This window comes from Lissotriton helveticus, chromosome 2_1 (assembly GCF_964261635.1).
Source record: "Lissotriton helveticus chromosome 2_1, aLisHel1.1, whole genome shotgun sequence".
NCBI lineage: Eukaryota > Metazoa > Chordata > Amphibia > Caudata > Salamandridae > Lissotriton > Lissotriton helveticus.
In genome coordinates this window covers 517,007,704-517,022,634 of record NC_136059.1, presented here as the reverse complement: position 1 = coordinate 517,022,634, position 14,931 = coordinate 517,007,704, and the positions used below count along the sequence as shown (strand labels likewise).

The 14,931-nt window shown below is 42.3% G+C and overlaps 1 protein-coding gene across 2 annotated transcripts in view; it reads left to right on the top strand.

The window, feature by feature from the left end:
- Positions 1 to 3,840: 3,840 nt before the first annotated feature.
- Positions 3,841 to 14,931, top strand: part of TRIM23 (tripartite motif containing 23) — a 712,673-nt gene continuing 701,582 nt past the window's right edge. The window contains exon 1 of one of the 2 annotated variants that reach the window (XM_078675155.1): positions 3,841 to 4,204. In XM_078675155.1, coding sequence (XP_078531281.1) covers positions 4,109 to 4,204 — 96 coding nt within the window. In that variant the 5' untranslated portion in view covers positions 3,841 to 4,108. The remainder of the gene's footprint in view (positions 4,205 to 14,931) is intronic. The other variant, XM_078675156.1, reaches the window with a different exon arrangement.

The following is a 14,931-nucleotide window of genomic DNA, read 5'->3' as shown; positions in this document are numbered from 1 at the left end:
TGGACTATTATTTTGCGGTATGGTCGGATGATCCGTTTGTGACTGTATGACTATGTTCGATTCTCCTTCATTTTCCTGGACTTATCCTTGTAATTACTATCTTCCCGTGGGCACTAAGTATGTTCGGACGGGGGGGTGGGAGCTGATGGTTTTGATTATGTGGCTCCTCTCCCGTCGTTGTTTCCCTATTTCCCCTTCTTTTTGTCTTTGTGGTTCTTTCTTTACTTTTAACTCTTCTATATTTCGGGTTTCTGGTTAGGGCGACAGGCACGCTGCTGGGGGGGTAGGCCATAGCCTTCTGCAGGGGTGCAGGGTGGGGTGTGCGGGGTGGGGGGGGTCTGTCATTTTGTTTTCCCCCCCTTTTTTTCCTTTTTTGGTTCTATGGCTCTTATGTATCCCCTTTTTTCGGGACGCGGTGTCTGCATGTGGGCCCCCTGGGGTGTTTTTTGCTAGCATGGGCCTTCTGGTCTCCCCGCCGTTGCGGTTTACTATGCATCTATTACTCCTGTTACCACGGGTTCCCTGTGCCGGTCTATTTTTGAGTGCTTTGTTAGCCATGGGGCGCATGCTGTGATGCCGCCTTCTTTCTTCCCCCCTTTTTTTTTCCCCGATGTCCTTTCCCTTTCCCCCCCCCCCCCTTTTTCTTTTCTTCCCTCCCCTGGGTTGTTGTAGCGGAGGGCTCTTTGTTTTGCAAGCCTATTTTCCGTTCTGTGTATCATTGTGTGTTCTCGTAGTGGTGGGTGGGCGCTGGGCAGCGGTTGCAATTGCTTATTAATGTGGGACTCACGTTCTGCCTTTGCTAAAATGTAACTGTTCTTTTTTACTTTTCCTGCGTTCTGTATTACTGCTTGCTCGCGGCCCGCCACGGCCCTCTGGACCTTCATGATTGCCATTATTCTGCTATACCCCTTCTTCTATTATAAAATCAACCTTCTCTCATCCTGCTCGTGGTGGTTGCTCTGTGGCTTTTCGCCTTTGATTCCCGTTTGGATTACTGTGGTACCCTGCTGGAGCTTCTGTCCTGACCAATGTGCTTCTATAATTGTGGTGGCCGGCCCGATGGGTTGTAGGCCCGTATTTGTGAGCAATTTCTGCACAATAAAGGTTTAAAAAAAAAAATAAATAAATAAAATCCCTTATTCCGCGTTGCCTTATTAGCACACAGCACCACCCTGTAAGGTTTCTGCGGCTAGGGCAAGGTCACTCTCACCAGCTGTTGAAATAAATTGGTCCTCTTGATGGGTGGCCACACTGGGACGTGGTACTTGCAATCTTCTCACAGGCAGGGCCAGATCAACAGGAAGGAGGGCAGCACCCACAACTAACTTGCAGCCCCTAGGAGCAGTCAGATTAGCCTGAGACACAATCCCCCTGACACTGTAGTCTGCACTCCAGCCAGCCCGGTAATGACAAAATGGCCGCCCAGTGTCCTCCCTTATATAGCCTAGGCCCAGGTCACTAGAGTGGACCAGAAGGTTCAAGAACCCCCTAATGCTATCCTATGGGCAAGAGCTCTGAGGTAATTTCTAGCAGGCGTCCATTTTAGGAAACTCTTCCACCCCACCATTTTAGGAAGGCGCACCTGTGCCTCAGCACTGATTAGCAGTGGTGAGGCACTCGGAGACCTAAGGCCACATAAAAAGAATTGGTGGAAAAGAAATGTGAGGCAAAAAGAGAAAAAAAATAGGGGGAGACCACCCAGAAGATGGCAGGTCTAACATGCATGTTATCTAAAAGGCATTTTGTTTCCACTAATTTTATACTGCGCAAACTCCACAAGTCACGGTTCTAAATATTTATGTGAGCCCGAGTATTAAAATTGTTCCTATGACAATTGCTGGGACAAAACACTGTAAGATAACGCTTCATTAAAGACGTACTGTATCATTGTTAAGGCAAATCCCTCCCGCGTCCCGTAGCTGTGATGAAGTTTAGAAGAGGGTGGGCGACACTGGCCTCTGGCTGAATGTCTCCTCAAGACTCACAGCTCTTTACCACCCACTGTGCTGCATGAATAGCTCGAAGCAATGCATCTGGGAACGCCTTTGAACAATTAACTTCTATTCAAGGCCTGCTGTAAAGCGAGAGGGGATTATGAATGCGTTAAAGATTTAATACTGCTGAAGTGGGAACCAGGGAAGCTCAGTGTCCGCTCACAATCCTGTGATTCTACATCAAGTCTGAAAAGGGGTTGTTACCATTAGGCTTTTTCGTTATAAGCCTGCACAATGCAAATAATGCAGATTACGTATTTGTATCCATTCAGATGAAACTTTAGCCAGCCGAGGTTTTACAATTTGCAGTTTATCTATGGTTAGGTATTTACGTCTTGAAAAGCAAGACTACATGTCCCACAATGCAACCAAATCACACAATGAGCTAGTAATGTGTGGCATCACCATTATTTCTTCCTTTGGCTTTAATATATTCCTGAAAGAGCAGAGTTTGGGAAATACATGTAGTTATCTATAACTGGCACCAAGTATAAATGTGACAATAAATCTGATTTTGCTTATTTGATTGGTCACAAACAGGCTGCATTTTAAACATCTCACAGGGGTTAGGCACATGCTGTTGAATTCTTTGTGTGTCCAGTAATATGCAAGCAACTTAACCAGAGTAACACAACTTTGAGGGTTAAATCACTTGCTGAAGAGTTTTGGGTATTGTCTAGTCCCAGTTTTCACTCTTCATAAAGTAGCATTGAGGATCAATGTGTCGGCACAAAGTAAAACATGGAACATGCAGCTCACAAATGTGTATTTTATGTGATAGTTCAGTTAAGTAGGTTACTGCTTTTGTCACATAAATACTTTTGCTACTTACAGTTCATAAACTACAATACTGCTAATAAGGCACAGTGAGCTCTAAGCCGACATGAAGGAACAGCAAAGCATAGATTTAAAAATGTATAGTTTTATTTTTTAATCTTTTGTTATTCCAATGTTGTGAAAAAGGGTTTATTTTAATAAAGTCGTAATCGTCAAGAGAAAACGTATCTTGTGAAGACATCAGTCACTCATTTTCAAATCATCCTGAAATCATCAGGAACAACCTCAGCTAGTGGAGTCATTGGGTACTCATTTTCAAGTCATCCTCAAGTCAGCAGGAATAGTCACACCTTGTGAAGTCATCAAACACTCATTTTCAAGTCATCCTCAAATCATAGAGCACAGGTTTCTAAGCATTGCTGATTACTTCAAGAGCTTGAAGATGTTAAAATAACTTCTAAAGTAGTTGTATGATCATCCAATGACTCTGGGATGGCTTCTAAAGTAATCCTGTTTGACCTGGGACTGAGGTCGGGAAGGAAGAATGGAAGAAATGGCAACATTTGAGGAGGAAACATCCTCCTGAGCTGGCTAAGAACAGCATTTGCATTCATAGAAAGCAAGCATAATTTACAAGAGGTATCACATTCAATATTTTCAGGTCACGTTTTGCTCCACGTGGAGTTATTAAGAAATAAAAATGTGATTACCTTTAAGATTCAAGATGGACAAGCTAAATCAAGTCCAGCTCTCTAAAGTGCAGAAAACTCGTTTACGTTGCAAATCATTCGTCATTTATCAGACAATATATGTTTGATTATAAATCTGCTCTAATGCACGTCTAGTGCATACGTCTAATTTGCAATTATATATAGCTTATTTTGAAATAAGACAATGGCAGTTGCGTCATAAATCCTCGTTTTCTTCAGGGTTGTAGTAACATAAGGAGTTCCAGGTTGGTACCATTCTAAGATGGCAATCGCATTTGGTTGCTCCCAAACTACTTGCCAGCCTGTTCTTTTTGCACGTACATATTTAGAGAATGCAGAATCTTTCGTTGGTCGAGATTCTGCGCAGGCGTACTCGCCCTTTAAGAGTAGGTTGCAGAAAACACCACTTGACTAAACAAATGGGGGTGTGAATAATCAGCAATTTGAAAACAATAAATATCAATTCTTATTAACAAAGTCAGGTCTTACTAAAAAGCGGCCGTTTATGCTGCTCAAGAGACGACGCCGGCGCTATCGACGTGCTTTTTATTTTAGTCTGATTGACGTATTTCCTAGCCCAGCCCCCCCTTTTGGGACTATTGCAGATGGTATCGTCGACATGTCAGCATGGCTGCCGCGGCTGTCAACAACAGGGCCGGTGGTGGCTGTGGAGCCGGGATGGAAGGTGGTGGCGGTGGGAAACATAACAGGGGCGCTGTGAAGGTAAGGCGCAGGTCATGTCTTGCAGAAGGACACAATATTTTATGCGAAACGGGCAGAGGCACTGTGACGCAAAGGCCCCTCTCAGGGGATATGTCTATGCAACCCATGGATAGCTCAAAGTGCCGGTTTGCACTTGCTCCCATTTAGTCACTGGCTGACCGGTATGGATGCCCGCCTATAATTGTCCCTATATGTCGTAGAGGTAAAACAAAGAAACGTTATTCAGAATGTCCCGTGTATGATAGTAAAAAAGAATAGTTGACTTATAGGTCTTAAAATAGAAGGAAGGCGAGCGATCTACCTGAAATAAAAAACGTAATTAATACAACGAGGTGGCTGGTGGTTGTACTCGAATCAGTGCCTTAAACGTTTTAGTAATCTATCTTTAATTGCAAAGAAAATAGCCGTTGGTTTAAAATAGCTTCCTGACGCAGATAGCTTGTTTAGATGCACAGTACGTAGGGGAAGGTCTTTATTACCTTTATTAATCTAAGATTGGAAATGCTTATGTGCCTTAGAGTGAAAATAAAAAGTAAGATGCACTCTATACTTTTCAGGACTTACTGAAAGAGAAATGTGAAATGTTGCCGAGGCTGGCCTTGTGATATTAACTACTGGTGGACATTACACCAGTAATGACATATGTAAGTAATATGCAACTACATTACCCAAATGAGAACCGGACGGCTGTCGTGCTGGGTGCGTACAATGGAATCGATCTAGGATGTTTATTTATTTTTGCTTCCATTTTGTCTGTTATTAATGGAACACACCAGGCGTTATCGTTCCTGTGTTTATTATTCCTGTCTATGTGGGTTTCTCACATTAACCCCTTAAACATTAGGATAAAAGCAGGATAATATTTTTTAATGCTCAGAAGACGTTTAGACCAAAAACCACCACTGGGTTTGGGCTCTCCACAGTAAGGCCAAGCCACTGACCAATATAGAACAAAACAAATGCCAATACTGCTTTCCTTGCATCTCTTCTTACTCTTTAATACATGCGGATTATAACAGCATGTAAAACCACAATTTGTTGGTCGGAATTAATTCTGACCAACAAATTGTGGTTTTACATGTTGTTATAATCCGCATGTATTAAAGAGTAAGAAGAGAAGCAAGGAAAGCAGTATTGGCATTTGTTTTGTTATATAGAAGACGTTTAGGACAAAAACTGGTACGTTCATGTGAGATATCCTTCAGAGTGTGAGATCCTACCTGGACCATGCAGATCATACAGACCAGTTCAATGGCAGTCACCTTTTTTAGGGCTCGGGCCTCCGCCTCCACGAAGTGGGGAGACGGAGCTTCCCGAGAACTTATGCGTTCAAAAGAAGAAGGAATTCAGAAAGGGCTCTTTCCAGGCACATTCCTTAGTGTTTTCTGGTATCTGCCTAGTGATTCGTCTTCGCTGTGCTGTTTTTTTTGTAGCTTTGACCTGATAGGCTATAAGTAATTTACGCGTGGCCGATGTGGCATATTGTGTGCGCGAACGAGCACGGCCGAGTGATTAATCTTAATTAGGAGCTGTCAGAGTGCCCGTGTAATGCAATCCAGATGGTGCGAGCGCGTTCACCATGGCATTGCATACAAAAAGTCATAAACACACACACACATGGCCGTGGCATCATGTTACAGTTGGCACGCGCACCGGGCGGGAAGCGGTGGAGGTCGTGCAGCTTTAAAAGTGGTTTTAAGGGCCTCAGTGTTTGTTTGCGCCTCCTGTGGGTGGGTGCAAGTCCGAGCATATTTATTCAGGGGATGAATGGGTTTATCGCGGTTTCGGCAGCTTGCTTCTTTCATTTGGAGTTTTACTGTTCCAGTGCCGAGGAGCTGTCAGGGGGATAAATCTTTCGTTCGGCGAGCATGTCGATTTGTTCCCACCCATCCCAGAGGCTTAGTATCGAATTCAATGTACACATATTTAACCCACACTCATGCACGAAGGGATATTAGTCAGCTATTGACAATAAATACTGATTTTCATTTTATTAATCGGTTGTCTTTGCCTTGTGACTACCAGAGCTCGCTGTCCAACGGAGAAGCGCTGGTTTATAAATCAGGGACACTCGATTTTATCGACCTCAGAAGCATGAAGGCTTGAATCTTCATACGGAATTCTGCAGCAGGTACACTATTCTCCTGAGCTGCCTACACAGTTCTGAATGCATTGTTCTATTAGTTGTAACTTGCAAACGTTCCAAAGAAACCAGCATCCTTTTCGAAATGTATCAACGACATAAAATGAGTAACAGGAACTTAGGTCTGAGGTAGTAAAAAACATGTCTACAGATTGTTGTTAACGCGTAGCACTAGGAATTGTTTGAAAGAAGAGAAGACAAAATGTAAAGGTAAAAAAACCAGCTTACCTATTGTAGCATGGCGCCTTGTGAGCTAGGGGTGCTTTAAGGGCACAGTGCAATCTGAATCAGCTTGCACAGGAGTTTCAAAATGCTGCCAAATAGGAAGCGCTATATAAATGCAATTTCAATATATCAGTGCAAGCCGGCTCCAATATTGTGCGTACACTTCTGTGCGGGTTTCGTTTCTAACTTGCGAGACACGTTGTTTTTCGAGTTGTGACTCCCTCACTTAAAATGACTTCGATTTCTTGATTCATATGCGCCAATCATTGTGGCGCCTAGATGCGGGTCAGCTAGCATTAAGCGCTGCAAAGGGACATGCCTTTTTTATGAAGCATTTCAAACAGAGAGGTTTGTAAATCTTGGCAGTAAGAATTAAAGCTCTGTTAGAACTTGTTTGGTTTGCTGTGGTTGAAGAGACTGCAACTCTGATGGAAGGGGTTAAAAGTGTACATGTCGGGTTTACTGGCATGCTACCTAGCCCTGGGATTCGCTTTTGTGTGCATGACTGTCTTCGGCGTTTTTTGACCAAATCAAACCCCTGTCTGTTCACGCTGCACTGGGCGGAGACCGTATCTCACATTTTTGGTTTATAAAAAAGACATGTTTATGAGCGTAGGGTCACCACCTGATTTATCGATTCTGGTTTCCTGCAGATTTCTGCTTTTCCAGCCGAGAAATGCAGCGAGCTCAGCCCTGTGGGTCTGTCATGTGTTCAGACGTGAAATGTTTACCCTGCCTCTGATTTACACCTTCCAGGTGTTTCGAGCCGTCCATTCCCTGCCAAGACTTCGGAAACATGAACCATCACTACAGCCTCCGTTAGATAAAAATACCCAAAGTACAAGTCTAGGGGAGAGAACGTGGATCTACAGACAGAGCTTCGAGTTTGGGACTAGGGAACGATAATCGAGTCTCGGCGTCTCTTAAACTTCCTGTGATTCTAGGCAAATCACTTAATGTCCCCATCCCTCCAAAAATAAATTAATACATAAATAAATAATAATGTGTCCTTGTGTTAAAGCAACTGGTGCTGTTGTAAAGCGACCTAATACCTTCGAGTCGAATAGTGCAATATAAAACTACCAAAAATGATTTCATCTAGGGGACTTACCCGTAGTGAAGGCGGGTGATTTCCTAGACTGTTCTTAATTGAAGCGATTGCCGTTTAACATTTTACTCCAGCCGAAATAATCTGTGCGTATATATATATATTTTTTTAAATAACTTTCTTTTGAAAATGTGCTTAAAGTCAGCAATGCAAAAGCTAATATCTACGGGTAGAGAGTTTGTGCGAGAATCTGATGACGATGTGAAAGTAACAATTTTGGGAAAGAGAAGAAAAATACACGAATTCTTTGCAACATTACTCGAGGAAATAACATATTGCATTTTTTACATAGAGCAGACGCAGTCATTAACCATAAAATGTGATAAAAAAATAGAACAGTAAAAAGGATTAAAAGGAACATTCGTTATATGCAGCGCTTTTTAAAATCAGGGTTGTTTAAATACGATTTAATTAAATCATTAAAAGTCTATTTGTGAAAACTGAAACCATTCACTAAAAAAATAACAAAACACTGACGCGGTAACAACCTGTGATTTCTGTTTTGTATAGGACATAGTAAAGCCTATAACTCGCAATTCAATGGAGTAAATGTACTCGATCAACAGACATCTGAAGCATGACAGCAGGTCACAGCAGGGAGCGGTTAATCTGCTGAGTCACATTACATGCACGTGCCAGTGACACGACTCTTTATTTTGAAAACGCGCTATATTTACTGTGAATATGGGCTTCCTAAGACACCACAGCGAGGAAGCATCAAACACTATTGCACTGCTCCAAAAAGGAGAGATACGTGTGCGATGTGTAAGAGGAGAAAAACAATGACGTGTTTTCATGTCGAGTTACTTTCGTTGAATTTGCTGTTTGCCAGTGATGGAAATGAAATGTCACTTAACCACTTTTCTCAACTGAATTGCATTCAGGCAGTTTATCCCTGCAAAAGCAGAACCTTCGTGTCACCTGCAGTGCGCTGCAGGGGCGCATTACCCTGTGAGTTATCTTAACGGATGTTCTGTTGAAAGGAGATACTGCAGGCTTGGTATCTTTATGTTGTCCGTCTGTAGGGCTGTAAAAACAAGTGTGGACAGTACACAAAGCCCCCGAAACGGCGAAGGTGGGCTCCTCGGGATAAAACGAACACGACATGGATGACTCCGCCTGCTGCTGTAAATGCGTGACACCAACCTCAAAGAGGAATCAACAGACAGCTGACTGCCTGCATGTCACGCGCGGTTTGATAGGTGAGCGGTGTTTGTTGTGTTATTGGGGTCGGAGATGCTACTTCTGCTACACACATAACATGCTAGTTTTGCATCAGAATCAGACATCTTCACTCTGGTCTACAGATATGAATCAACTCCACGTGTCACTCTTCACGCTTTTGGTACATAAGTCACGCTTCAAAATATTTTTTTTCATTTTTCCAAACGGATTTTTTTACATTGAACATAGTAATTAACATAGTGGACTATGTTGTTTGGTTGCTCGCAGTAAAATGACAGAACAGTCCTTCATTATATAGAGAGGGGTGTATAATTTTTACTAAAATAAAAGGTACAGTTTGCACTGTCAAAAACAAGTTCTGTTCCCAGAAGGGAGGCATTGTTGGAGTTGTTCGTTCAAGTGTGCGGCTAACTATGGACACTGTTTGAAACTAGAATGTTCACGTTTTGTTTGCCTTTCACAAATGGCATGTTAATAAAGCAATAGAAAATTGCGAGGGTCAGAAAAATATGCAATTCTGTCACTTTGGATGCAGGGTTTACAGCATAATTATGAACTTGCCACATAATTAGCACTTTTATCAAAAGTAGTGAGTGTAGAGTAGTGAGTGCAGAGTAGTGAGTAGTGAGTGCAGAGTAGTGAGTAGTGAGTGCAGAGTAGTGAGTGCAGAGTAGTGAGTAGTGAGTGCAGAGTAGTGAGTAGTGAGTAGAGTAGTGAGTAGTGAGTAGAGTAGTGAGTAGAGTAGTGAGTAGAGTAGTGAGTAGAGTAGTGAGTAGAGTAGAGTAGAGTAGTGAGTAGAGTAGAGTAGTGAGTAAAGTAGTGAATGCAGAGTAGTGAGTAGAGAAGTGAGTAGTGAGTAGAGTAGTGAGTAGAAAGTAGAGTAGTGAGTAGTGAGTAGAGTAGTGAGTGGAGAGTAGTGAGTAGAGTAGTGAGTAGAGTAGTGAGTAGAGTAGTGAGTAGAGTAGTGAGTAGAGTAGTGAGTAGAGTAGTGAGTAGAAGGTAGAGTAGTGAGTATAGTAGTGAGTGGAGAGTAGTGAGTAGAGTAGTGAGTAGTGAGTGCAGAGTAGTGAGTAGTGAGTGCAGAGTAGTGAGTGCAGAGTAGTGAGTAGAGTAGTGAGTAGAGAGTAGAGTAGAGAGTGCAGTGAGTAGAGTAGTGAGTGCAGAGTAGTGAGTGCAGAGTAGTGAGTGCAGAGTAGTGAGTGCAGAGTAGTGAGTGCAGAGTAGTGAGTGCAGAGTAGTGAAGAGTAGTGAGTAGAGTAGTGAGTAGGACATCACAGGCAGCAGCTGTGCAAGCTTCTTACACTCACAAGGAGACCACAGGCAGCTGAGGTGCAATCTTCTCCCACTCACAAGAACGACATCACAGGCAGCAGCAGTGCAAGCTTCTTACACTCACAAGGAGACCACAGGCAGCAGAGGTGCAAGCTTCTGACACTCACAAGAAGGACATCACAGGCAGTAACGGTGCAATATTCTCACACTCACAAGGAGATCACTGGCAGTACACACCACATGAACACACTCCATAACACATAGCAACAATACATTGGCATTTACAATGCCATTAGCTCAAACTCAAATAAATCCGAGCCCAATTGCATTTCTAATGCTTGTTTATTTAAGTTGGTGCAAGTCAAAAGGCAACGAACACACTGTAACACCTCGTCTCCACTAAAGGAAAAAATAATAGTAATGTAAGCATTTAAAGACAGTAATGTTGATTTACAGCCTTCATCTCCTTACCCAGACAGTTTTCCTTGAGGCACTTAATCAACTACAGTTCTAAACAAGCATTGGCAATGCCAATAGGTCTCGCATTTGCGAGAGTTAGAGCTATTGGCGTTGTAAATTACAATATCTTTTACCCATGTGTTATGGAGTGGAGTAGATGTATGTGGCTTGGAGTACAATTATGTGGGTTGGATTGGAATTATTAGTTGTGGAATTGTGTGGTGTGGAGTGGATGTGTGTATTGGAATTATATGGCATGGTGTGCCGTGGAATTCTGTTGGTAGTAATTATATGGTTTGGAGTGTACTGGAATTATGTGGAGTGGGACTGCGTGTCATGGAGTGTAATTATGCAGAATTTTATTTTGTGTTGTGTAATGGTATGCTGTGCAGTTTAATTATGTGGTTTGTTGCCGAATTATCTGGTGTGGCTTGGAAATGTGTAGAGTGGAATTCTGTAATGTGGAACTGTGTGCCATTGAGTGAAATTATTCTGATTGGAATTATGTGGCATGAGGTGGGGTGTATTTATGTGGAATGTTGCTATTTGTCATTTGCTAGTGTCCTAGAGTGGAGTCGGAGGAGTAGAGTGTCATAGACTGGATTTATTGGAGTAAGGGTGTTGTTAAGTGGAGTGGGAGAGTAGAGTGTCGTAGAGGTGAGCAGAGTTCAGTGGCAGAGAGTGTCGTAGAGTGGAATGGATTGTATTGGAATGGGGTGGATTGGAGTGAGGCGGTTTGAGACTGGCGTTTTTCTTTTTGGATTGGAGTGGGGCAGATTGTTTTGGAATGGAATGGGGCAGATTGTTTTGGAATGGAATGGGGCCGACCGGAGTGGGGCAGATTGTTTTGGGTTAGGAAGATTGTATGGGGGGCAGATTGGATTGTGGCCGATTGTTTTGTATTGGAGTGTGGCAGATTGGAGTGTGCAGAATATTGGGCATTGGGTTGGGGCACTCTGGGCCTTAGCCAAACTCTAGTGTTTGCAGCATTGTCCAATAAGCAAACAGTCTTTTGCTTGAGTGCCACCTGGAATGCGTGCTAATTTGAAATGCGTCAGCACGAGACAGGATACTGTCTTTGGGCCAGTCCTGCGTGTGTATATATCACGCTGAGGAGGAGAGATAACTGATATTTATCACACATATAAAAACACCTAGAGACTGTAAGGGGAGGCAGAGAGAGGCACTTCAAAGCATCTTTTGCGAAAGGATTAATGGTGACATGGATTATACTGAGCCAAAGTCAGGGCTCTGAAAGTCAACGTGTGTGCGTGGAAGTCCGTGGCGGCTGGTGAACTTTGAAATTGGTGTGGCGCAAGACCAAGTCCTGAATTATACTGTGCAAGGAAATGCACTAAGGGAGCATGACTGCTACAAGAGAGGTACATGGGAAATCTTTTGCTAATAATATATATATACATATCTGATTTCCCGAGGGGAAATAAAACGCACTCACCCGTCTCAGTTATTTGACAGCGGTTTATTCAGCATTATTGGTTGCTGAATAAACCGCTGTCAAATAACTGAGACGGGTGAGTGCGTTTTATTTCCCCTCGGGGAATCAGATGCAATATTTAAACGACGTGCCCCGTCGTAAAAACTGCACCACGTTTTGAAAATAACGAGCGCCGACACCAATCTGGGCAACAACTGCTTCATATATATATATATATATATATATATCTCCAAATACCTCTCACATCAAGAAGTAGACCTGGACACTCAGCGTTTGCAGTAAATCCTTTATTCTTGACAGGAAAAAAGTCAACGCGTTTCACCTTTACGGCTTGTTCACGCTCGTCTGGTCGACAACAAACGACCATTTTTAAATTCCCAAAACACACCCAACGTGTAGGTCATGTGATAACCCAAGTAAATGGGGAGGACATTTTAGACTAGTCAAAATCGCATTCAATATGTACATCAATATGCCATATATCGTATCCAAAATACATACACTTATTCAAAAGCATTTTGAATGTCGAACTTGTTTAAACCTGTATTTTTGCATACGTACAAATTTCATTATGAAGCAAGTGCGCATATATTTCTTTATGCATACGATAATGTGCACGTCATGATAATGGCGTAATTCAACCCTGTCTATTTGATCAGTTTGATATTTGACATAGACAATACAAAATTGAACATTCATCAACATAAGTTACGCCCAAGTGGGCTAATTCATATTGTCCTAGTAGCCTAAGATTCTAAAAGGCCTAATTCAATCATCATAAATGTCATGAAGTCCTTAGTTCTATAATACTCCTGATCCGTCAGAAGTCATTGCCGTGTCATGCCATGCAATTGCCATTAGTCCTCCACATTTATCTGAAAAATTAAAATATTAAAATCAGAAACAGACGGCTGACAACTCTACAAATAATATTCTGTACATAATTCATTCATATAAATGAACCTTCAATTCTTCACTCATATTCAGTCCCATTGGGTGCAAGCATTGAAAATCTATGATGTACTTAGATTCCAGTTTTCTAAGGGATAATTCATAGTTGCCTCCTCTTATACCCAGATCAACAGAATCTATTACCACCATACGTAACAAGGTTTCATCCTGCATATGTGTTTCGAAAAAATGTCTAGCGACAGGATACAGTTTGTTGTGGGAGCGTATGGCTCGCAGATGTTCTAATACTCTCTTCTTGGCCTCATGTTTGGTGCTTCCCACATACCATCTATTACACGGGCATATCAGTCAGTACATATACACTGTATGCAGAATTACATGTAAGATGTTTGCGAATTATAAATTCTCTGTTAGTCCCCGGAATAATCAGACTTTTACAACTCCTGCTGTTTCTGCACGCTTTACATTTGCCGCAGCATGTAAAACCACTGCGCGTGTCTTTTTTTCTTTTACCCCTTTCGGTGACATAGTTTTGACTAAGTTCATCACGTAAAGTTCTTCCCTTACGGAAAGTGATCTGAGGATTTTCTTGGAGGTATTTTCTCAAATGTTCGTCTGTGTTCAGAACATGCCAATGTTTTTTAAGGATTTTGCGAACTTCATGTGACTGACCTGTAAAGGTAGTTATATATCTGACTGTATCTGTTAACTCTCTTGTCTCTCTTGGATGTAGCAGTTCCTCCCTCGTTTTGGTATCGACACGTTGTGTCGCTCTATTAATCACCTGTTTGCTGTACCCTCGGCTCAAAAAACATTGACACATAACATCTTGCTCCTCTTTGAACCCTTCCAAGGTACTGCAGTTCCGCTTGGCGCGTAATAGCTCGCCATACGGAATGCTGCACAGTAAGTTCTTTGGATGGCAGCTTGAGGCTCTAAGGATGCTATTGCCTGCTGTACTTTTTCTGAAGAGTTTTGTAGTTATCTTTTCATCAAAGTGAGGGAGGTGGAAAGCCGATCCAATCAGTTTCCAAAGTACATATAATAATCAGAGGGGAAAGGATCACTTGTCCTGCACAACCTTAGGTATCTAGCAGGAGCGGGGGCTGTGTCCCAAATTAAAAGACCCTCATGCACGTGATGGGTATGTTGACGTTGTAGCGGTGTATCTTGATTCTCCGCTTTTTAGTCACGTGTGTGCATAATCATCAGGTCGATCAAGTTATGCAACCTCCACCAATTCCGGGTTAAAGAAGGCAGCTCGTTCGCAGTAGACGCCAGGACAGGACGAAAGAGGTAGCGCGACTGTAGACAAAACAGTCCAATAACCGCAAGTATTGCAGCTAACCCCTTTTAATAACATCTTTCCCCTTTGTCTAGTCCCCTGATAGCCTTCTTACCTGATTGGAGCGCTTTATCTATATGCGCGAGGTAAATATACAATGATGCCAAAAAAGCGTGTTAGATATTAAGAGCACGCATTGAAAAGTACACGTGTGTCTGGGCACGGTATCACGTATGGTCCTTTGCAATATCGGATAAATTTAAAACTATATTTAAGACCATGTGTGCGGAAGATCTCACAATGACATTCTAAACTAGCACAACACGGTTTTGTAAACCCACAGTCTAGTTCACAACTCAATAAATAGTACAGGTAAAAACGCTGAGACTGCATGCATGTAACATCCACCTCTGAGCATGCCTTTATCCTCTGTCAGAGTATGGAGAGTTGAAGAGAGAGTTGACATTGCCATTAATAGTAGCCATGAATGAAGTATTGCCATTTTTTAGTTGTTACAAAAATCATATCAATCGATAGACTTGAGATACAGTTATCTGTTTGGTGTTTCCCCCTGTACCCTCTCCCCTGTGTGTTGAAAAACGAATATGTATATATTTCTTCCCCTACAGGCACATTGTGACCTCAATCGAAACAAGAGACAGGTCAATATACCTTTTCTTAT